At 45.2% G+C, this 23,503-nt stretch overlaps 2 protein-coding genes across 8 annotated transcripts in view; one reads left to right on the forward strand and one right to left on the reverse strand.

Annotated features, from left to right (window-relative positions):
• The window catches only part of TRPV3 (transient receptor potential cation channel subfamily V member 3), a 39,083-nt gene extending 37,108 nt beyond the window's left edge, over positions 1–1,975 (forward strand). For all 5 annotated transcript variants that reach the window (XM_084823188.1, XM_084823184.1, XM_084823186.1 and 2 more), the window contains one exon: positions 60–1,975. In XM_084823188.1, coding sequence (XP_084679314.1) covers positions 60–154 — 95 coding nt within the window. In that variant the 3' untranslated portion in view covers positions 155–1,975. The remainder of the gene's footprint in view (positions 1–59) is intronic.
• ASPA (aspartoacylase) lies at positions 1,871–21,463 on the reverse strand. 3 transcript variants are annotated; one of them, XM_084823215.1, is made up of 7 exons: positions 21,293–21,463; positions 17,847–18,110; positions 13,423–13,618; positions 10,496–10,589; positions 8,895–9,002; positions 3,985–4,094; positions 1,871–2,865 (listed from the first exon to the last, which is right to left on the reverse strand). In XM_084823215.1, exons 1-7 carry the CDS (start codon positions 21,295–21,297, stop codon positions 2,674–2,676), a joined length of 969 nt encoding a protein of 322 aa, XP_084679341.1. In that variant the 5' UTR covers positions 21,298–21,463; the 3' UTR covers positions 1,871–2,673. The 3 variants fall into 3 exon arrangements, with proteins under 3 accessions (XP_084679341.1, XP_084679339.1, XP_084679342.1); XM_084823213.1 differs by having other exon boundaries at positions 17,847–18,070; positions 21,293–21,360; XM_084823216.1 differs by lacking the exon at positions 21,293–21,463 and having other exon boundaries at positions 3,878–4,094; positions 17,847–18,313.
• Between the last annotated feature and the right edge of the window lie 2,040 nt (positions 21,464–23,503).

Below are 23,503 nucleotides of genomic sequence, written 5' to 3' on the forward strand. Positions count from 1 at the left end.
AGTGTTACAAAAAGTAAGTCTTAAGGTACTGAAAAACTCTTTTCACTCTTTTCCTTTAGATTACAGCAGAATGCAAGATACATCCAGGAGTAATAGTAAAACCACACTGAATACTTGTGAAGAAATTTATGACTTGCCAGAAACCTCTGTTTAGTTGCACATTTGATGATGAGGGAACATTAAAGACTGCTGGCGGGTCGGCAGGAGTTCTGAGTAGGAGGGAGGAATGCTGCTGCTGCTGCTGCTGTCGCCCCTCATGCAGCCCAGATTTTGCTTTCCTGAGCTCGGCTGGAGTGGCGTTCAAGCAAAGACAAGACACATGGCTGTTGCCTGAACCGTGAACGGGAGCGAGGTACCCATGCAGGATGGGAAAATGTGGACCATGGCATGGAAAGGGAAGCACAACTGGTCCATGCGGTGGAGCAAGAGGAAGGAGGAGACTTGCAGACAGCCCAATTGTGTGAGGGCTCGTCTGCGCAGGATCAAGAGAGGAAGGGTCTATTAGTCCTCGGTCACTGAGTTATATATCAATATACATTGATATACATTGAGATCATATATTCTCCGGACTTGAAGATGTTAAACCTTTGGTCAGGAAGCCGCCATTTTGCTTCTGGGCTTTGAGCTATATCTGGTGCCTTTCCCGTCCTGCAATGGATGAGCCTCCACCCCACAAACAGTTTTAAAGACTGCTCTTGTCAAAACATTTTTAAGGCTCGGCAACGTGATTCAGAATCCCTCTTGCGCCTTTTGAAGGATTGGGGGATTTATCTGTTACTCCTCGAGTCCCAGGGAACTGTTGAGACTGTTATACTTGTTGGCCTGTATAGCACTCACCAGATTGTGTATGTGTGTGAACTAGGGGACAAGGATGCTATGAAAAGCAAACACATTTCAGATTTTGAAGTGGAACCACAGTATGAAATCTTCAGCACCTGACATTCCTGGGCCTGTCCCTGTTCACCTGGATACCTGCTTGCTCTGGAAGGTGGGTATGGCAGATGACGGGACTGCAGAGGAAAAGGGCGGGAGAGACACAGCTACCTGAACAGATTTGAAAAGGTGACAGCCCTCTCTTGTGAAAGGAAGATGTGCATTTGTAATGTCCTGGTTTGCACATAACACTAAGCCATCATGTGGTTTGTTGAAATCTGGCTTGTTGTTGGGTCCAAACCCATTCCCGCAAACAAACCATGTTTTGTTAACCAGCTATAAACCACAACTCATAGTTTGTTCCTGTCTTACGAAGTTTGGTGTGTTAAAACCATGGCTTGTTGTGATGTCTGAACCCAGAACTGTGGCTTATCCCTGTCTTGTTTGTGCTGCTGTCTGTCCTGAAATGGAGGCTCCCAGCAAGAGCAGCCTGAAAACGAAACCACTCTAAAGGCTGGCAAAATGGTCCGGAGACAAACTAGAAATAGGGAAAATAAGCCATGGTTTGTTTGCTCATCCGCAAGACGATTCATGGCTAAGGCTACAAACCATAGTTTACAGAAACCATGGCTTAGTGTTATGTGCAAATGGAGCCATTGTGTGCTCATCTAAAGGAAATATTTTTGTCCCTGTGTGTACAGTATTTATTTAGACATTCCTGCAGAATGTGCCTTAATACCCATGGATACTGATTGAAAGTCTGTTTGTTTTGATGTTTTGAAATGACAGTGTGCATGGTACCAAGAGGTGCATTGGATTTTTTTTTTTTTACAGATCCAGACATTGCTGCAGAATGCAGCAATAGACCAGCAGATTTTTAAAATACTATTATAAGGGTGCATCTCCTTGCAGATACTTCCTTTGCTCTCTGATCAGCACTTTAGAGCTCAGTAATGGTCATTTGGGAGAAGTCTTCCAAAAAAGAAAGAGAAGAAATGAGGTGCTGTCATATTTATTCTGAATGTTACGATTTTGTCCTCTTCAATGTTTTAAAGATTTATTTATTGCTACTAAGAGAAATAAAATCGATAGTTTTATAAACATGTGGATCTTGCTAGTGTTTAATTCTATTGCTTTGCTCCAGGAATTAAAACATAGCACCAATAAATAGCAATAGTTGGTAACAAATGAACAGTTTTGTTAAAAGCATGGCAGGTACCATGGGGGTTGATGTCAACACATGGCAAATTCCTTGTAGCTTCACATACAGGTAACCACTGCGATAAGGCGCATGTGCTGTGAACAAGTACATGGCAGGCAGAAATTCAAGAGATGAAGCTTTCTCCATTACTGTAGCTTGTCCAAAAGATGAGATGTCCTCCTTGGTATAAAATACTGTTGAGATAAAATCTTTACAGGTTTAAATCATTCGTTGCCTCTTTCTCTCTCTTCAGTATCTTGCTGTTCGGCTCCTTGGTACAGAACACATTAAATACTAAACACATTTCCCTATTATTAAAAATGCTATTAATAAAAGTTTTTTAGCATTTGTAAAAAGAACCATACTGAAATACATTCATGCTAATAATATTTGCGATTATTATTATTTTGGCTAGTGCATATTGCTTTCAAAGTGCTCTGGATATTCCTTAACGTTAAATATTCCTTACAATTAGAAATCAAAGTCCCATTCCAAGTTATGGCCTACTTATTCTGGCCATCTTGGGTTAGAAAGGCAAAACGCATCCATAATGGATTTAGCCCTAAGATTTCAAAATTAATCGAAAACTGATTCCAGTTCTAAGAGGCTCTGATTCCTTTTGCACTCAATTTTCCTTTTGCAGTTTTGACAAAAGCTTGTTGCTTTTCATAATAAGCAGCCTCATTCACGAAGGTTGGGTATACTGCAGCATCTCCTTCGTACGGGATGGTCACTCCTTCCAGAGTTAAAAACATAGGATCACCAGGGCTGAGAGGCTGCCAATCTTGATCCTGGTGGGGCAGGAAAAACAAGATAAAAACACACACAAACACACAAAGGGTTGAATCAAGACTTACACTACAACCCTAAACACACTTACCTGAGAATGAGCCCCATTGAACTCAGTGGGGCTTACTTCGAGTAAATACGTATACTATATGGGGGCTTGGGGAGGGAGGAAGGGCTCACAGGGGGTGTCCAAACCTCTGAAGGCTGGATTTAGAAGCTCTGTGGGCTGGATTAGGTTGCAGACCAGTGGTTTCCGGCTCCTGATGTATAGGACTGCATTTAGTCATACTTGGAGTAGACCCCCTGAAATCAATGGGGCTTAAGTCAGACATGACTAACTTTAGTCCCATTAATTTCAATGGGTCTACTCTAAGCATGGCTCAGTCCGCATCCAGCCCTATGTTTTTATTACTGCCTAACCTGATAGCCTTCGTTTACATCCGTTTCTCTAGCAGAAGCCATCGTCAACAGTGAAAAGGGAAGGGAGGAGAGAGTTTTCGTGGGAGAGAAGTGGGGAGAAACAATGCACAAGCCTGCAAGGCGCTCACAACCTTTTAACCATGATTCTATTCACAGCAGGTCCTACCAAGGAGCATGAGCTCAGTGCTTATTTCCAGTTATCGAAATGAACGTGTGTAAGAATCAGCTCCCGCACTGAAGCAAATCGAGAGTCCATTTTAAAATGGGGAAGTTTTTTATATGCAACAGGTTTCGGAGGGCCCTTGGGCAAGAGACCCTGCAAGGACCCCTCCCTCAGTGAGTCTACAGTCTCACCGCCACTGTCACCAGCTGTTCTTGCTCCTCCGCCTCTTTCGCATCATTGCTGCCACTTGCTTGCCTGACAGGCAGAGGGGCAGTGGGCAAGGAGGCCATGGAATCTCCTGCTCGCCACTGCCACTGTGTGGGCCAGAGGCAGATGAACAAGCAGGTTGCAATGGTGAAGAGGAGGAGCAACTCCAGGGGGCTCTTGTCAGTGGGCCCCTGCTGGAATGTGGGGCCTTGGCAGATGCCTACCCATGCCTGCCGTTGATGCCGGCCCTGCACCAGATGATCCCCGCCTCACTGCTGTTAAGGGGCAGGGTGACGGACTGCACAGCTACAGAAAAAGGGCACATGCTTGCCTGCAGGTGAGGGTGAACGACAGCCGCAATCTCATTGTTTTTGTTTCTGGGATAATCGACTTTCTCCGTAATTCTGTAACTCTCGATGGTACATGGAGGGAATTCTTTTCCTAGGTTGGGAAAAAGTAATGTCCCCAACTGTTATGTCAAGCGGCGGTTTCTTTAAAAATAATAATATATTTTTTAAAAGAAACACATGTAAGATTTGTTGACAATGTTTGAAGCCATTAAAGTGGTAAATATTTGTACACAGTTAATACTGTAATTAGGTCTAGTAATGAGAAAATGTTTCTCTATAGATTGTCCTCTTTCAAAAGGTTGGGTTACTGAACGATGACCCAGTTATGCAGTGATGCATGAAACGCAGACCTAAATTTTATCAGAATGGCAAAAATCAAGCACCATAATCATGCTATACAATGCGTAACATATATCCTGCAGATGATGCAAATTTATAAAAACTCTTTCTTTTTGTCAGCATCTTATAAAGTTTAGGAATTATATTTATCAGATGACGTCGGATTATATCTTTACAGATCAGGCCAGAAGCTAGTGTCAGGTAGCTAAAAACCTACTGCAATGATTTTAAAAATGTATATGTCGAAAGCTCTAGTTGTGAAGCAATTTTTCAAATGAAGTATTGTTGTTGTTGTTGTTCAGTCGTTCAGTCGTGTCCGACTCTTCATGACCCCATGGACCAGAGCACGCCAGGCCTTCCTGTCCTCCGCTCTCTCCCGGAGTGTGCTCAAGTTCATATTCATTGCATCGGTGAATATAGCCATCTCATCCTCTGCCGTCCCCTTCTCCTTTTGCCTTCAGTCTTTCCCAGCATCAGGGTCTTTTCCAGAGAGTTTTCTCTTCGCGTTAGGTGGCCAAAATATTTGAGCTTCAGCTTCAGTATCTGTCCTTCCAATGAGCACTCAGGGTTGATTTCCTTTAGGATGGACTGATTTGACCTCCTTGCAGTCCAGGGGACTCGTAAGAGTCTTCTCCAGCACCACAGTTCAAAAGAATTGATTCTTCGGCGCTCAGCCTTCCTTATAGTCCAGCTCTCACAGCCATAAATTGCTACTGGGAAAACCATAGCTTTGATTAGACGGACCTTTGTCGGCAAGGTGATGTCTCTGCTTCTTACTATGCTGTCTAGGTGTGCCATAGCTTTCCTCCCAAGGAGCAAGCGTCTTTTAATTTCATGGCTACAGTCACCGTCTGCGGTGATCTTGGAGCCCAAGAAAGTAAAATCTGTCACTGCTTCCATTTCTTCCCCTTCTATATGCCAGGAAGTGATAGGGCCAGATGCCATGATCTTCGTTTTTTTAATGTTGAGTTTCAAATCAGCTTTTGCACTCTCCTCTTTCACCCTCAACAAGAGGCTCTTGAGATCCTCTTCGCTTTCTGCCATTAGGGTGGTATCGTCTGCATATCGGAGGTTGCTGATAATTCTCCCAGCAATCTTAATTCCGACCTCTGATTCATCCAACCCAGTGTTTCTCATGATGTACTCTGCATATAAGTTAAATAAGCAGGGTGACAGTATGCAGCCTTGTCGTACTCCTTTCCCAATTTTGAACCACTCTGTTGTTCCATGTCTGGTTCTTACTGTTGCTTCTTGACCCTCGTACAGGTTTCTCAGGAGACAGGTAAGGTGGTCTGGTACTCCCATCACTTTAAGAATTTGCCAGTTTGTTGTGATCCACACAATCAAAGGCTTTAGCGTAGTCAATGAAGCAGAAATAGACATTTTTCTGGAATTCTCTTGCTTTCTCCATGATGCAGCGAATGTTGGCGATTTGATCTCTAGTTCCTCTGCCTCTTCGAAACTCGGTTTGCATACTGCTGAAGCCTAGCTTGTAGGATTTTGAGCATCACCTTGCTGGCATGTGAAATGAGCGCAATTGTGCGGTAGTTTGAACACTCTTTGGCATTGCCCTTCTTTGGAATTGGAATGTAAACTGACCTTTTCCAGTCTTGTGGCCAGTGTTGAGTGTTCCAAATTTGTTGGCATATTGGGTGCAGCACTTTAACAGCATCATCTTTTAGGATTTTAAATAGCTCAGCTGGAATACTGTCATCTCCACTAGCTTTGTTGTTACTAATGCTTCCTAAGGCCCACTTGACTTCACTCTCGAGTATGTCCGGCTCAAGTTCAGTGACCGCACTATCATGGCTATCAGGGACATTCAGATCTTTCCTGTATAGTTCTTCTGTGTATTCTTGCCACCTCTTCTTAATCTCATCTGCATCTGTTAGGTCCCTGCCTTCTTTGTCCTTTATCATGCCCGTCTTTGCACAAAACGTTCCCTTGAGATCTCCGATTTTCTTGAAGAGATCTCTAGTCTTTCCCATTCTGTTGTTTTCCTTGATTTCTTTGCATTGTTCATTTAAGAAGGCCTTCTTGTCTCTCCTTGCTATTCTCTGGAACTCTGCATTCAGTTGGATATATCTTCCCCTTTCTCCCTTGCTTTTCGCTTCCCTTCTTTCCTCAGCTACTTGTAAAGCCTCATCAGACAGCCACTTGGCTTTCTTGCATTTCTTTTTCTTTGGGATGGATTGAGTTGCTGCCTCCTGAACAATGTTACGGACCTCCGTCCATAGTTCCTCAGGCACTCTGTCTATCAGGTCTAATCCCTGAAATCTATTCCTCACCTCCACTGTATATTCATAAGGGATATGATTGAGGTCATACCTGAATGGTTTAGTGGTTTTCCCTACGTTCTTCAATTTCAGCCGAAATTTTGCAACAAGAAGCTCATGATCTGAGCCACAGTCAGCTCCAGGTCTTGTTTTGACTGACTGTATAGAGCTTCTCCATCTTTGGCTGCGAAGGACATAATCAATCTGATTTCGATACTGACCATCTGGTGATGTCCATGAGTAGAGTCGTCTCTTGTGCTGTTGGAAAAGAGTGTTCGCTATGATCAGTGTGTTCTCTTGGCAAAACTCTATTAGCTTTTGTCCTGCTTCATTTTGTACACCAAGGCCATGCCTGCCTGTTCTCCCGGTGATTTCTTGACTTCCTACTTTAGCATTCCAATCCCCTATGATGAAGAGGACATCTTTTTTTGGTGTTAGTTCTAGAAGGTGTTGTAGGTCTTCATAGAACCGATCAACCTCAGCTTCTTCGGCATCAGTGGTTGGGGCATAGACTTGAATTACTGTGATGTTGAATGGTTTGCCTTGGATTCGTACTGAGATCATTCTATCGTTTTTAAGATTGTACCCCAGTACTGCTTTTCCCACCCTTTTGTTGACTATGAGTGCTACTCCATTTCTTCTAAGGGATTCTTGCCCACAGTAGTAGATATGATGGTCACCTGAATTAAATTCGCCCATGCCTGTCCATTTTAGTTCGCTGATTCCCAAGATGTCGATGTTCAATCTTGCCATCTCATGTTTGACCACCTCCAGCTTACCTTGATTCATTGATCTTACATTCCAGATTCCTAAACAATATTGTTCTTCACAGCATCGGATTTTCTTTTCACCACCAGACACATCCACAGCTGAGTGTCCTTTCGGCTTTGGCCCAGCCGCTTCACTTTTTCTGGCGCTACTTGGAAATACCCTCTGCTCTTCCCCAGTAGTATATTGGGCACCTTCCGACCTGAGGGGCTCATCTTCCGGCGTCATATCTTTTAGCCTTGTGATACGTTCCATGGGGTTTCTTGGCAAGAATACTGGAGTGGGTTGCCATTTCCTTCTCCAGTGGACCACATTTTGTCAGAACTCTCTGCCATGACCTGTCCGTCTTGGGTGGCCCTGCACGGCATAGCTTATAGCTTCACTGAGTTACGCAAGCCCCTTCGCCACAACAAGGCAGTGATCCATGAAGGGGAATGAAGTATTAGTTTCTATTTTATAGTCTACTCCAATTGATAGCATATGGGTACATCATAAAAAAACTCGTGGTTAAATTTATTTGGCCCCAAGCATGCAGAGGAAGAAGTGTGGAATTTATTCTTCAGTAATATTTGGATAGCATTAAGGAGAATCCTTTGGGATTGACTCCTGAACAATGGAAGAATCTCATTAGGATAACTTCCGGTTATCCTATGCCATGCCAGGCTCTTGCCAGCCAGGCAGGAGGAGTGACGGAGGGTGTTTAGCCTCTATGCCCTCCTCTGCAGTATTTTTGCTAGATGGGCCTCTGAGTCCAAACAGCTGACTTACACTACCAGGGACAGTGTGACAAGGGCTGAGAGGCCATTGGGTCTGGTAGACTCATGGCCTCTTCCCTCCCTGCAGACCAGAATATCCTCATCCCTCCCTCTTCTTCACCTTCCCAAGGTCAGAGCTTCATCCTCGAGAAAGGGAGCTGCCATGGAGCGTTCTACTGCGTCTGGGCGGGGTGGGGTGTGTGTTGAAATCCCCCTCTGAGGCTGCAGTTCTGTCTACTACGCCCTTGGAGAGGGAAATTCCCAGCATCCTATGGCCCTTCAGACAGTGTCTCGGGGCCACAGGATTGCACTCTTAAAAAATCACTTCTATTAGCAAACCTGGAGCGTGAGCTGACAGAACTGGAGCCACACCAGCGTCACTGAGAAACAAGAGGGAGGTATCGGCATGTGTGGGGGGGAACTCCAAGATTTGCAGAAGTGCAAGCATTTAAGAAAAAAATCCCTAAAAGTAGCCCAACGGGGACTGAGCATGTTCAGTAGCCGCCTAATGTTGAGGGTGATCTGGAAAAGAAACGTGAGGAAACGGTGGTGGAGGAACTGAATATCCTGGAGGAGGCATAGCCCTGCACTGAATATCCTGGAGGAGGCATAGCCCTGCACCCTGAAGAGGAGCACTCCTGTTAGGAGGTAAGGATACACTGCAGTATTTTTCCCCAGGCCCAACTGGTGATTACTATTCTCCACCAACAAATCTGTAAAATACTTGATGCTTGCTGAATAGTAATGCTGTACCTGCATTGAAAATGTGTATGAAGTCAAGGCCGTGTTGGGTGATCCTCCTCATTTTGTCCAAAATGTCAGCTCGGAGGACCCCTTGGGGCTGCGGCCCAACTTCGATGCCTGCATCACAAATGAAGGAAATATCACTTTCCCCGTCCTCTTTACAGGTGCTTTCAGACTGAGGGCTCCTAATGCTAACAGTCAAAAGATTCTGCAGCTTGTTTGTCTTGTCCTTCTTTTACAGATCTTTTACAGGTAAGAAAAAAGACACACTCACAAAAAAACTACAGGGGGGTTACAAATGGAAGAGGACGACTCTGGATCCCCCATAACATTCCAGGTTTGAGGCAGGGCAACTGCAGGATAAAAGCCTTCTCTGGAAGCACTCCACAACTGCCATCCAAATGGCTGAATTTTCAAAAGATTTTGAAAGGGGAGGGGAGGCTTCGGTTTGAAGAACCACAAGTCAAAATCTCCCTTGGGCAAGTAGAATCAGTTGTGAAGTTCTGGGTTCCGGGTGTTTATATAGCTTACCTCCATGGACAAAGTAACTCTAACATGTGAAACATCTCCTAATGTATGAGTTTAAAAAAAAATAAAAAAATAGTGCAGCACCAGAGGGCTCACAATTGATCATGGACAGCTTTGTCCAAACAATTAGTTTGTCAGCTAAAAAGTACACCCTTCCCCAGGCTGCTTTTCTTCCTATGGGACAAAGAAAGGTGGATTTGGTATATTTTCCCCATGTGGGCAGGACTTCCAAAGACAGAGCATCTCTCCTCCTGTAACTTAAGCCGGAACAATCTGGTCCTGCCATCTGGGGCAGCAGAGAACAAATCTTTGCCCTCTTCTCTGTGCTGGCCCTTTGGGTATCTGAAGAGGGCTACCATGTTCCCACTTCATTCTTCTTTTCTCCAGGTTAGACATACCCAGTTCTGTCTCACTTAGGGATGGAAGGACGAGCAATGTTCAAGCTCGTCTCTGTTCTCCATTTCCCTTCTCAATGTTCATCTCACCTTATTCTTTCTCCTGAACATGAGCCTCTTTTTTTCTGAAGAGGAAATGTGCACATTTTTGAACACGAAAAATACATACTTTCCCAAGTATATGCCCTAAATGCGTACTTTTCCCCCATAGCTTGATGTGTGAAAATGCCGATTGGGGGGGGGAATGCATATGTTCAGGAGTGTGCATTTGCGCAGGTGTGCACTCTTGAATGTGATTGCAAGCTCGGTAAATTGCAAATGCCCAAGAATTACGCTCCTGCTCGCATCCAGGGTTGCAAATGGGACATGTTTGTATGATTTCTGAACAGGAAAATATTTTTCATACATCCCTAATCATACGTCCTTCGTAGGACTTGTTTTCCATACCCCGGAGCATCTTTGCTGCCCTCCTCTGAGCCTGTTCTGATTTATCCTTCTAAAAGTGTGGTGCCCACCTATTTCGGCCCTCAGATTTGATTGCTAAAAGCAGATAGACATGCCTGAATATAGCTCATTTGTTCAACTCAAACTCAGCTTGGGTACAAGCATATCTGGAGGCACAGTTCCGTTATTAATGTTGTTGTTATTATCTGAGGACTAGACAATGCTACAAACGTTCATATTTACCAACAGGGTGTTTTGCTATAGACCGGGTCGTTGCATATTTCAGGTTGGGATGCTCAATAAGGAAGATATGACAGACCTCCGGAGCCAAAGCCTCCTACGGAATATATTTGTTTCATTTTCTTGTTATGCAAACATTAATGCAGAGCTCACAAAAGACTACTGATGCAGACATTATTTATACATAGTCTTCAGTCATCAGCTCCTATATAATGGACAGCTTTAAAAAATTGTAGAAAGTTGTGTTTGTTGGTGGCCTTTCCCTCAGATCATACTAAGCATGCACCACTGAACTTTGGTGCACACTAATATAAGTCAACACAGTTCCAGGTTTAACTCATCAACAAGATAAAATTAATATAGCAGTGTTGATACTCAAGTTTTCCCATTTCTTTTTCCTTCTTGACTGATTTAGGTTGTTTTTTTTAATTGAGATGTATATCTTGAGGAAAAACCCAAACAGCAGGTTCCTAGCTCAGCTGTATGCTCGTCTTCACATATTCTAAACTACAGGATGAATGACCTTGGGAAGAGGACAAATAGTTAAATAGGAAAATAAAAGTACTGAAAGTGTTGAATCAAAGTGATTAGCATTCAGCTTTTTATCGGATCAGCTTAAACAAGATCTGTAGTAGCTTTATGTTTTTATTAATTGTTTTTCTCTATGTCCTACTTTTCCCCCATGGTTGCACATCTGTCTTATCGATGTCTAATTAAATTGTGCATGAATTGGATGCGATCATTACGACAGGGCTGCATCCTTCTCATACTGGAGTTAGGCCAGGTTTTCAATGCCCTCTCTGATATTAAAGAACTGGTTTTGTAATCCCAAGTTTCAAATTGCCCTAACGAAATAGTGGTGACTAAAGCTGCCTCAAGGGGGGGGGGGTAGCTTTAATAGCTTTTTAGTTCCCCTACCCACAACCTTGTATAGCCAATGTTTATTTCAAAAGTAAACTTCCGTACTGGAGCAGGGTGTCATGTGGGGGGGGGGGAGCCAGGGAGGGTCAGGACAGGATCAGAGCTAATAGCAAAAGTTTCTGTTTGCTCTTGTGGCTGGTGCAGGTGGATGTGGTAGTCTGAATCTGTGCTTAGGTGGACTTCCAGATGGAAGGTGCTTCATACTACTCATCAAAAGTTGTTGGGAAGCTGTTCCGTCTTTCCCTCCTTAACACATTTTCTCTGGTAAGAAAAAAAGATGGAAAAGAAGTGGTGGGAAAACATGGAAGGGGTTAAAAATGGAAGGCAGCGATGTCTGGACCCCCTGTAAAACTGCATGGATGAGGCAGTGTGACCGCATGATAGCTTTGTGTGGTACAGGAGCTGCCTTGCTGACATGTTGTTCTACTAACTCCTATCCTGCCTCCCTCACCCCAGGGGTGGGGAACTGCTTTAAGGTGTGAGACTGGATGCTTCCTTATCTCCTTACTGTGGAAAGCCCATACACAGCAAAACCAGCCCAACCGAAGTGCTGACTGGGGTGGTGTCCCTCCAGCTGGCACCTTGGTCAGGATGGCTTCGCCTGCTCTCTGCCTTCCCCGATTGAGGGGGTGCCAGGTGGGCGAAGCTGGCAAGGAGAGGAATTCCCACCATTATCTCTGATCACCGACCAGAGGTCACAGCAGGGATTTCTCTGTACGCTGTGATCTCTGATCAGTGATCAGAGATCACAGTGGGGATTCCTCTCCCAGCGGGCTTCACACATCCCTTAGCACACTGCTCACACTCTCAATTGGGAGGGCGGGCAGCACACAGGGGAATTCCTTCTGTTATCTCCAATCCGTGGGGATTCGCCTCCCTACTATCCCTCAGGGATGGGGCTTCAGGAAAGGGGAGGAGCTTCAAGAGGAGGCAGGACCTCTCCCAAGGGTGAGGTTCCCCATCCTTGCCTTGGCTCAACAGAATCTTCCCGAGTGTGTGCGAGGGTGACGGGGAGGAAGTGCATGCATGCATGTCTCCAAATGGTGCTGAGTGCAACAGCCTGCTTCTTTTGGTGCCTGTGTGAGCTTCGCAGTTCAAGCATGCACATGAATTCTTTTTTTAAAAATGGTGATGATGAGGTTTGAGGGGATCACGGCACCCAGCCCCAAGTTCTGGCTTTTGCGCCTGCGTGCGCGCACACAGACACATTCCGGGTGCTGGCCTGGAAGTTAAAAAGCAAACCAGCCTCATTCCAGTCAGGCCAGTTTTAAAATGTATTTATTCAACATACTGATGTCCCTGAGCTTCCAGCTCGTGAGCAACTTACAACCGAACATTAAAAGACAATAATTAGAAGCAGCAATTAGAAACAATTAGTCAGTGGTACAGCAAAATAAAACAGTGTTTAAAATTCTTTTCTGGCCAGCTGGTACTGCTACTCTGCATACACCTGTGCCACTCCCACAGCCGTGGAATGAGGAAGAAGAGCTGGGCATGGGCTAAAAGGAAGAACCGGCCAACCAAGCAATCCTGAGAATTGCTGTGCTTCCAGTGCTGGAGGCAGGCTGAAGTTAGTACTGGGTAGGGGTCTGGAACCTGAGGCCTGTGAGCCAAATCTGGCATGTTGCTGTCCCCCAGATGGACACGCCCCTTCCCCTGGCCACACCCCCTTCCCGCACCAATTGTTTGGTGTTTTCCCAGCTTTTTGTGTGTGGATTCCCTCCCCGCCACACACACACTACAAAAGGTTCAAATTACTGACAGTAAGAACTTTAAGCTCCAGCATGCTGGTATTTTTGGCATTTTGGCCCTTTCTCATTTTGCCTTTGGCTCAGCCCACAACTGGAATATGTCCCTCCACATCCCCCCCAACTGAACTCAGCCCTCAGGCTGAAAGGGGTTCACCACCCGTTATAGGGCATGGAGGAATATTATTCTTTTGCACTGTTGCTGGTTCTGTAAGCCTCCCTCTTCAGTGCTGGAAATCATCAGGGATCAGCATGTTTTACCTTAATATAATGACACATCTGGATGGTGAAATCATCCCTACTGTTTTCGAGGATGAGGGTGCCGCCCATGTTAGCTGTTGTGTTGTGCAGGTCAAAGATAAGGTCGTAGGCTTCATGGCTCCCTTTTGGACCAAATAGGCAATTGATTTCTTGAGCCCTCTTCACTTCGTACGGAGTATTGTCTGCAAGTTGCTTGCTGTTGACAAAAAGCACAAAAAAAATCACACAGCCCTTTCTGTTCATTTTGCGCTTAAAAAAAAGATTCACCCTAAACCAAAACCATTTTCCCGCTCTTCTTACATCGCTAATTAAGAGGCCATGGTGCGCCTGGTCCTTGGCTGGTAGGCTATATGTTTTGTCCTTAACAAAAGCACTTTCTTGGTCCTGATCCAGCAAAACACTTGGTGATCAGGGAAGGCTGCTCTCAACGTTGCCATCAAAAGTAGGCACGGCCAGGCAACTGTCAAGGGCCCCTGACCCAGCAGATGAGAGCTCCTCAGACTCGCCCCTCCTCTTCACCACGGCAGCCTGCTGGCTCGCCCGCCTCTTGCTCCAGCCCAGACGACGGGGGGGGCGAGCCGGAGGAGCAGCGGGGGACGCGGCCGCCTTGCTCCCTGGCTCTCGGCCTGCCAAGCAAGCCAGTGGCAGCGGAGGTGAGGCTGAGGAGCATCTGGAGGCACTGGTGGTGAGGAGGCCGACTCGGGGGGGGGCATGGAGGGGTCTTGCCCAAGGGCCCTTCAGAACCCGGAGCTGGCACCGAAAATTAAGGATGATCTTTCAGGGATCCCGCCGCCCCAACTCTGCGAGTTCTGTGTTGCAAAGAGGACCGCTAAAGGGGCCAAAACCTGATTGGAAAAGTTTAGCCTGGCAGATCCCCTTCTTGTAGGGCAATAAATGGTCAACACTTGGCCTTCCAGATGTTTTGGCCTACAACTCCCATCAGCCCTCCCCATTGGCTATGCTGCCTAGGGCTGATGGGAGTTGCGGGCCAACACATCTGGAGGGCTACAAGTTGTCCACGCCTGTTGTATGAAGGGCCCTGGTATGACTAAGGAAACAGCTACACCAGGGGTCCCCGACCTTTTTGGACCTGTGGGCACATTTGGGAATTTGAGAAACTGCTGTGGGCACCACCACAAAAGGCCTCATCAGTGGGTCACTGCTTTGGCATCTACCTGTCACGTCTCGGGATCTTTGGCTGCGTCTTACCCAGCAAAAACTTTAGCTTCGTGTGTACTGGACACCACAATGTCTCTTTAATAAGAGATTGTCTAATTCGGCTAATTGCTAGCGGTGCAATACAGCAAATGCATCTTTTAAACATATGTTATGCCAAGGTCCACTAGTTGCTCCTTTTTGGGAGGAGGTTATTACACAGATAAATGTGGTACTGGAACAGTCTTTAATATTAAATACTCAGTGAGTATTTAATACTCATTGATGTACATGGTCTTTTAAATTATTTGCCTGCTTCATGGCAATTAACAAATAGTCAGTCTCCCTGCCCTTTTGACAGCTAAGAGACTGATCTTACAACACTGGAAGGATAAACACTCATCTCCTATAATGCAATGGACTGAGGACCTTATACCACTTCCAGCGTTTGAACGGGTGGCATATAGACGCCACCTTCAAATGCATACTTACTTGGGTATTTGGTCCACTTTTGTTGAAGCCTAAGTATAGTTGCTAGAAAGTTCTATGCATTTCATATAAATCCATGTATGGGTATTCTTAAAAAAGTGGGAGGGGGAGGGTGCCCATGGGCACCACATTGAGGAACCTTGGGCCAGAGATTCTGGAAGGGGGCTTACCTTTCCTTCCCCTTCCCAGCTAAGGAATGTTTTGATTAAAGTATCTTAAGACACGTTTGGAAATATCGTTCGTTCATCTCGATGGGCCCCGTCCCTTGTCGAGTCGAGCTTCTCGCCACGATTGGCACTAGCTACTCTTGCTCCTCCCCCTCTTTCTCATCACTGCTACCTCTTGCTTGCTTGGCGGGCAAACAGCCAGGGAGCAAGGAGGCCGCGGCATCTCCCGCTCCTCCTCCTCACCACCTCTGATGTCTGGGCCAGAGCGAGAGGCAGGGGAACAAGCAGGCTGCCATGCTGGAAAGGAGGGGCAACTCCGGGGGGTCTTGTCAGTGGGCCCCTGCTGGGGTGGGGGCTCTTGGCAGGTGCCCAACCATGCCTACCCTTGACGCCGGCCGTGATTCATCTTTCTCACTAGAAATAGCCTGTAAGTAACTGCTGAATATACTACCTGTATATCAAAGTTCGTTGCTCCTGTACCAAAGTCCATATTTACAGTTGACTAGCAGGAAGTTTTAGTTGTTGTTGTTTTAATTAATGAATAAGCCTTTAAAGATGGATAGGTGTGCTAATGCTAACGTTCCCCCTCCCTCAAGCTAGTCATTACAAGTAGTGCAACGAAATTTATACATTAACTGGCGACTTTGTATGTTACACCATACATTGTTTTTTAAACAAACTGTATTGTGACCAACGCATGGCATATGTTATGTTTTGAAATCCTGCTTTACACTACACAGAGAGACATGCCATCTATATTTAAATAGATTTGTATTTTTACTTTTGGCGACAGGCTGCGGCTGCTGCCTGTGCAGTAACATTAAGAGTCCCACAAAGCTAAATTGCTCAGGGAGTTCATTTCAGGACACATGAGAAGAAATGACAGTGGGAGCTCAGACTAATTGCCCTACTTCAATTTGACATACATACAACGTCCCCAGCACTGATTCACATTAAACTTTTATATTGGCAGTTAGTTTCGTATAGAATTAGGATTTTTTAAAGGGTGATACAAACTCAAGTACACTGTTCTTCATTCAGTTGCTCCCTATTCACGTAATATGATTGTACAATACACACAAGTTTATCTCGTCTTCCATATACACTGATATTATACCGTACTTAATTATGATCTAATACTCCATTGTTTTGCACATCGCTTAGAAACCTCTATCAATGTCAGTGATTCATAAATATCATCAAATAAAGGAATAAACGATAACGATATTTAAGGGCCCCTTTTGTTCATTTGTCTCTGCACATTCCCTAAATGTTTGGGGGAGGGAGAACCATGCTGGCTAGCCATGCCCCGATATTGGCATGCTCCTCTGTCCACACCCCAACACCCACATCTTCAAGTGAGGAGGATGCTGTGCAGTGTGCAAGTCCATACATACATGCAGCTTTATGCCTGTAGGGGCATCCCTTTCATGCATTCAGCCGAACACGTGGAAGTTAGGGACACTGACAGAAGGACAAGCTGCCGCCGAAAAGATAACAATGTTGGGAAGTTCATTCCATAATTGGGGGACCACCACCAAGAAGGCTGCCACCAAGAAGGCCCGAGAAGGGAATGCTGAAATGGTTCCTGAGATGGCCACGCCCCCTTTCCTTGGCCCCACCCCTTTCTTCCAACCACCAATCATTTGGTGGTTTCCCAGCTTTTCCACAGTTTTTCCCCCTTCCTAAAAGGTTGATATGCCCCTCCTAAGGCTTAGTGACTGGCAATAAGAGCTTTAAACTAAAATATGCTGGTATATTTGGCCCCGCCCACTTTTGCCTTTGGTTCGGCCCCCTTTGCCTTCGGCCCCCCGCACTACTGGAATGCGCCCCCGATTGCTTCTCCAAAACTGAATTTGGCCTTCAGACTAAAAGAGGTTCAACGCTCCTAGACTAAGGTGCTTAATCCAGAAAGGCTAGGATCCATTTTAGAACTGAAGAGCAGTGAAATGTGCTCACTGTTTCCCTGAACAGCAGATACACACACACACACACACACACACACACAGGCCGCCATATTGTAAACTGCTTTTGAAATCTCCATTCCAAAAGTAGGTCATCCTGCAAGCATGAGGGTGGGCTGCTGCTCAAGGAACGCATGTCCAGCGAACCTTGAGGCTCATGGTTTTGGTCACTTGGATCCTTTGAATCCAGCCTAGGGGAACTTTCTTGCAGACATAATTGCGCCAATCCAGGGAGTGGGTGCAGTCCACATGTGAAAATGGGGATTTCCTCTGGGAAAACCTCTGTTGGGACAGGGAAAGAAACCTCGCCTGGCATCCTGGTGTCACACAGGGAACCTTTTGTCTTTCCCCACAAGGGTCAACTAGACAAAGTTTATCTGTGAGTTGCAGCCGTGTGTGCACATAGCCATCTGCTACTCCTACACTTCTCTAGAGCAGGGTCAACATTCACAGGATTTTCAGAACAAAAATGCACTAGGACGAAAGGTGCTTTCAGGCGAGGCTTTTATCATGCTCTCGCCTGCCCCATTCACGTAATTTTACAGGGGGTCCAGACGATGACCTCTTCCACCCATAACCCTCCCGTGTTTTCCCACCACTTCTTTTGTATGCTCACACAAATGGGCGACACACAGAGAGTTTGGCTTACCCCAGGCTTTCAGGATCAAAAACCCGGTTCAGGTCACAGTCAATATATCTGCAACATTGTTCCACAGCTCTTGGATTAGCAATAAATGGCTTCGCTTCCAGCCCTGGTCTCTGAATCTCAGTTCCGTCCTTCTGCCAGTACTTGACCAGAAATACCCCTGACAGTTCATTGCCATGAGTTCCTCCAAAGATAGCAACCCTTCGTACAGGAGCTACTTGTACAACCTGGCAGGAAGACATTCCGTGAAGGGGCTTTAAACACTTGCTGCAACGGACCAAAAGAGGAAGGGCAGGAAGAAGAAGATTAGAGAAGAAGAGAGCAAAACAAAACAGAAGTTTCAGATTACTGTTCAGTTCCGACAGTTCCTTGATCTGTCTGGATTGGATGATCACTGGAAAAGAAGTATTTCCCTAGCAAGTCTTAAGTCCTTTTCTGCTACTTGGGTGTTCCTCATCAAACTCTCCTCCCTTCTCAAGACCAGCCCCTTCTTTTTACTATATTTGGGTAATAATATCTAGGAATAAACTTTATGGCATGTTCAGCTCATATGGCCAGGATCTGAGGCTACAGGAGGTTTCCTTGCCTAGAAATGAGCAGGGGCAAAGAAAGTGTCTTTTTAAACGGTACGCCTGCTAATAATGAGTGCCAGGTTTGTCATGATGTAATTTAGCGACACTCCCTTACATGGAATACGGAGAGGGGAGTTTCGAGATCATTCCTAGGAGAAGGGAGCAAAGCTGGGTGACGCTTGAACAGAAGCTGTTCCTAGCGATATCTGTTTGGCAGGCAATAATTATATTATTATTTATTTATTTATTGCATTTATACCCCGCCTTTTTTCCTCTTGCAAGGAACCCGAGGCGGCTGACATTATCCTCCTCCTCTCCATTTTATCCTTACAACAACAGCCCTGTGAGGTGGGTTGGGCTGAGAGTCTGCGACTGGCCCAAAGTCACCCAGTGAGCTTCCATGGCCGAGTGGGGACTAGAACCCGGATCTCCCAGCTCCCAGTCCAGCACTCTCGCCACTACGCCATGCTGGCATATTAACTTTGCGTGCAAGGACTCCGATGGTTCAAGGAAGAGTGGCTGTTCTTCCTTGCCCCAGCCAAGTCCCTGGCTTGGGGTGGCTCATCCTGTGCAAAAGGACTCAGCCAGCGCTAGGAACAGCAGCTGCTTCTCCCCACATCCCTGCTGTCATCTCTGAACAGAGGGGATTCCTCCAGGGGGCGGAGCTTAGAAGCTAAACCCCGCCCATGGGGGAGCCTAAAGAGGCTCTGTGGGCCAGATGTGGAAACTCTGTGGGCCAGAGTTTTCCCATCCCTGCATTAGCAGGTGATAAAGTATTTATTTTTGGAACATCAAGCTGCTGTAAAAGACTGGGTGTGTCCCATCCCCCCCGCTAGCCAGTTACCAAGCCAAAATGGAACTGCCTAGAGGGTGCATTAGGGATGAGTGAGAAATTGTGTTTGCATTTTAATGCACATTTGCCAAATCCACACTCCCCCCCCCCCAATTGTGGACCCAGTTATAGGGTGATATTCACACTTTCCTGATTTTTGCAATGAGGTTTGCAGACCACAAAAAGTGCATAAGAAGGCATATGTTAGTTGAAAGTGCGAAGAAAAATGATTAGGGAAAAGAGTGCACAAAATGCATTATAGTAGGGGAAATTGCTTGGGGGAAAATGCGTACATTAGGGAAAGCCCACACAGAAGTATGTACCAATTGCAAAAAGATTTGCAAACTGATGAAGAAATGGAACAGAACAAACTTAATGTTGGAAAAATGAGAAACTGGGCAGAATTGAACTTGACAGGTTTGTCCATTCCTAGACTATATACACATGAAAAGGCAGGGGGATATACATTTTTCAAACAAACAAACGCGTCACGTCACATGACAGTCATTACCAGAGTTGCTTTAAACTGGATTCTTCCACTGAGCATGGGGTTGGACTTGATGACCTAAATGGCCCCTTCCAACTCTATGATGCTATCAATGTTTTCCGTGTGTATGTGTGTGTGTGTGTGTGTGTGTGTGTGTTTTAATCAAAAGCAGCTGAAACACACTGCAGTTTCAATTGGATGTTTGTGCGGTGGGGAAGGGAAGAGTGCTTCCCTCCTTCCCTGCAGGTCAGTTTTCTTATCAAAATTGCCTCTACCTGTATGTTTTTGCCCCACTGAAACAGGGGGTAAGAGAGAATATAAGAGTGTGAAGAGCAGTGAGCGTGAGCAATTTTGAGGAGTAAAACACCCCATGGGGGAAAAGAGATCTGCCTCTTCACCACCTGTTATCAGGGCGTTCTCCTCAAGCAAGTGCGCAGTAACAATTGCTCCATGTGACTTGCCTTCTCCATAAGGGGTGCGGATTGGGCTCAGGCGGGCAGGGAAAGTGCATCACCGACACAAGCGAGGAGGACATAGGGCTACTCAGGGAGAAGGGGGCTTTGGGGGCCCTTACTGAGGGCCCCCAAAACCTGCAGCCCTCACTGCCCATGCACAAACGTTCAATCTAGACTGCAGCTTCCCATATGTGCAAAACAAAACAAAACTTCAGGGAAAACATAACATGCTGTCAGACCCCGATGTAAGCCTGTTTGCCGCATCAGTAAAGCGCCCCTTACTGATGAGGTCCCGTCCTCAGTTGCTTCCTCTAGCGCCAAGCGCAACAAGCCAGCCACTCAGCGAAAGCTGGGTGGGGAACATCCTACACAGCTGGGAGCCTAAAAAGCTCCTCTCTTTGTTCTGCCACGTCCCACAGAGCTGCAAAACAATTCCCATATTTCCAGCTCTTAGCCAAGGATGAACACATACAGAGGTTTGCTTCAACCTCATGCTTGCGTCCCGTTAGGATTTATAGAGCGGTGATTAAAAACAACAGCAACAGTCACTTAAGCAAGGCTGATTCGGATGGTAGATATAAAACTCGAGAGCTCAGCTCAGGATTTAAAAGACCTCCTGCCTGTGCCAGCAATCTATTCATGCTATAAATGTTGCGTTTCAGGGCAGGAATGTGGATTTAGTGAACCTGTCAGTGTATTAACCCAGACAGATGCAGTTTATTTTAACTCTGTTGCCTTCGCTGCCTAACACACACACATACACACACCCATGAAAGTTTGTAGGAAAATAAGTCTGGTAGATAATTTATTAAGCAAGATAGAGTAGTTATGTTTTATACCAAAGTACTGCTTGCACTGTCCTTTGACCTCATTTCTCAAGGCTATTAATTAACAAGCTGCCGGCGCGGTTGAATCACAACTGTTGTGAAGAACTGAAATAACTCGCACTTTTGGAAAGTAAACAGCATATTCTATGCGGCTACAGTGCCCATAAGAATGCCATTTATCCTCTGCATTGGCAGTAGACCAACGAAGGGGGGAAATTTCCAAAATCCCTTTCCGAAAGCTGGACAAATTGTGGTCAGTTCTTTTGATGGACTTACCTCATTCAACATGCAGGAGGTTTGTCTCCGGAACAAAGCAACCCTCACAGAACAGACACACCGCATTTCCAAACACAGTTGAGGACTAAAGCTGTAGAAGCTTTTTTTTTCACTCTTAGAGTAGGCTGACTTTGTCCAAAGAATGTTTAACTCCCACTATCCCAAGAGGGCCTATAGACAAAAAGTAAAAGACAAAAATAAGAGGTCTCCTTAAAGCACCAAAGCTAAAGATTTGGCGAAAACCACCGAATTAATGAATTAAGGAAGCCACCTAATTTTAAATCACAAGACAAAACTGTTCAATTAAAATTATATAGGGTCGTCCCCGGCGCCAGCCAGTGTGAGATAAGATCGGTCTATTTCTGGGCCATGTCAGTTTCACAAGTCTGTTCCATTCTATTACTCTGCCATTTTAACGACCCTGCACAAAAATATGTATTTAAATACGCATATTAATGTCTATTCTCACAAAATACACATTTCTAAGCATATTTTATTGTAACATATGCTTTATATTTTTTTATTTGAAGGATTCTTATCCAGCTCCTCAGCTAAGAAGGGTCCTGGAGCGGCTTACAAATATCAGAAGACAGCCCCTGCCTGCAGGCTTACAATATAAAAAGACATGGCACAAAAGGAAAGGCGGGTGGGGAGGGTAGAGGAAACAGACTAATGGTCTTCCAGTAGGGTTGGTTGAGTGACCCTGCTCTCCATCTCATCTCCCTCTGCTGCAGACTGTTGCAATGCATTTTGGTATGTTTTCTGAGCTGAGGGCTCAAGGTCGACCATTTATTATGTCATCCCTAGCAGAATTTTCAGACAGAGTACAGGGTAACTGAATGCATGTTCAGGACTGGGCTATTGCAGAAATTGTCTCCCTTCTCCCATATGGACCTTCGTGGGATCTTGGTTCCAATTCAGACCCCCTCCTTAAGTTCCTGCTGCTGCCTGATATTTGGCAGGTGGATACTTGGGAGAGGGCCCTTTTGGTTGTGGCATCCAGAATTTGGAATATTTATTTATTTATTTATTTATTTCATTTCTATACCGCCCAATAGCCGAAGCTCTCTGGGCGGTTCACAAAAATTAAAACCAAACAACACACAATAAAACCATTTAAAATATATAGAACATTAAAACCACAATATAACAATACAACCACAATAAAACCTAGCAGCAGTGCAGGAGTTTAAAATACAGATTTAAAACAGCAAAGATAAAAATTTAAAAAGCTAAAATGCTAAAATGCCTGGGAAAATAAAAAGGAATAACAGTTCCCGCCAGCCTCAAGAGAAATATGCCTGGCCCCCAACCACCTGCCTTTAGATTTTATTCAAGCAAGCTTTTCCAGGATCCAGATTTTATTATTTATGCTGCTGCTGTTTTAAACAGTTCCTAATATTGTTTGTTTGTTTATATAGCACCAGCGATGCACACGAAGCTTTATAGCAATTTGTGACCATCCTAATATTTTGGCCTACAATTCCCATAATCCCTCAACATTGGCTATGCCAGCTAGGCTACAAGAGGATAGGTCTCTGTCCCAATGAGCTTCCAATCTAAAGTTTAACGTGTTTTTAGGAGATCTGCAATTAGGAGATCTAAAATATAGCATATTAATGATGTTTTGTGGAACAATTCCCACATGTTTGCCTGTTGGAGTTACCAGCTGGGATGATGTCCCTCTGAGTTCATCTTGGAAAATACTGGGGTGGGGGATTGAGGACTTAAGGCTGCTATCCTATACCCAATTCCCTAGGAGTAAGCCATTGAATTCAATGGGATTTACAACTGAGTACACTTGCATAACTTGCACTGTTAATCAGTTTGGAGGACTGAGGCCTTTAGAGAGCCATCATACGCATGTTTACTCAGAAGTAAGCCCCACTAGGTTCAATGGGGCTTACTCCTAGGTAAGGGCGCACAGGATTGTAATGTTTATAGCAGGAAAAGTGGTGTGTAAGATATCTGGAATACTATATACCCTATTATTGCTAGCTAGCTAGCTAGCTAGCTATGTATGTATGTATGTACCTTTAGAAAGAAAGAACCTCTCAGATGTGACATATGTGGTCAAGGTACAAGCCCTGCTGAGAAAGAAGCCCGTAAAATAATTGGGACTTTTCTGGAAAATAAAGTTTTCAATGGATACAACAAGGGAGGAATTGTGAAGATCAACAGAACTGTGTGGTAAAATCAGAGGTGGCCATT

The sequence above is a fragment of the Heloderma suspectum genome, chromosome 16 (genome assembly GCF_057233095.1).
Source record: "Heloderma suspectum isolate Gila_16-S chromosome 16, 16-S_ref, whole genome shotgun sequence".
Lineage (NCBI taxonomy): Eukaryota > Metazoa > Chordata > Lepidosauria > Squamata > Helodermatidae > Heloderma > Heloderma suspectum.

Bases quoted from the DNA above. Each gene is read 5' to 3' on its own strand.
- ASPA (XM_084823213.1), bottom strand. From the start codon at position 21,358: ATGCGGTGTGTCTGTTCTGTGAGGGTTGCTTTGTTCCGGAGACAAACC. The intron at 13,619-17,846 runs GTAAGCCAAACT...TTTTGTCAACAG, and splicing joins TTTGATCCTGAAAGCCTGGG to CAAGCAACTTGCAGACAATA. The intron at 10,590-13,422 runs GTAAAACATGCT...TATATTCCGTAG, and splicing joins AGATGTGTCATTATATTAAG to GAGGCTTTGGCTCCGGAGGT.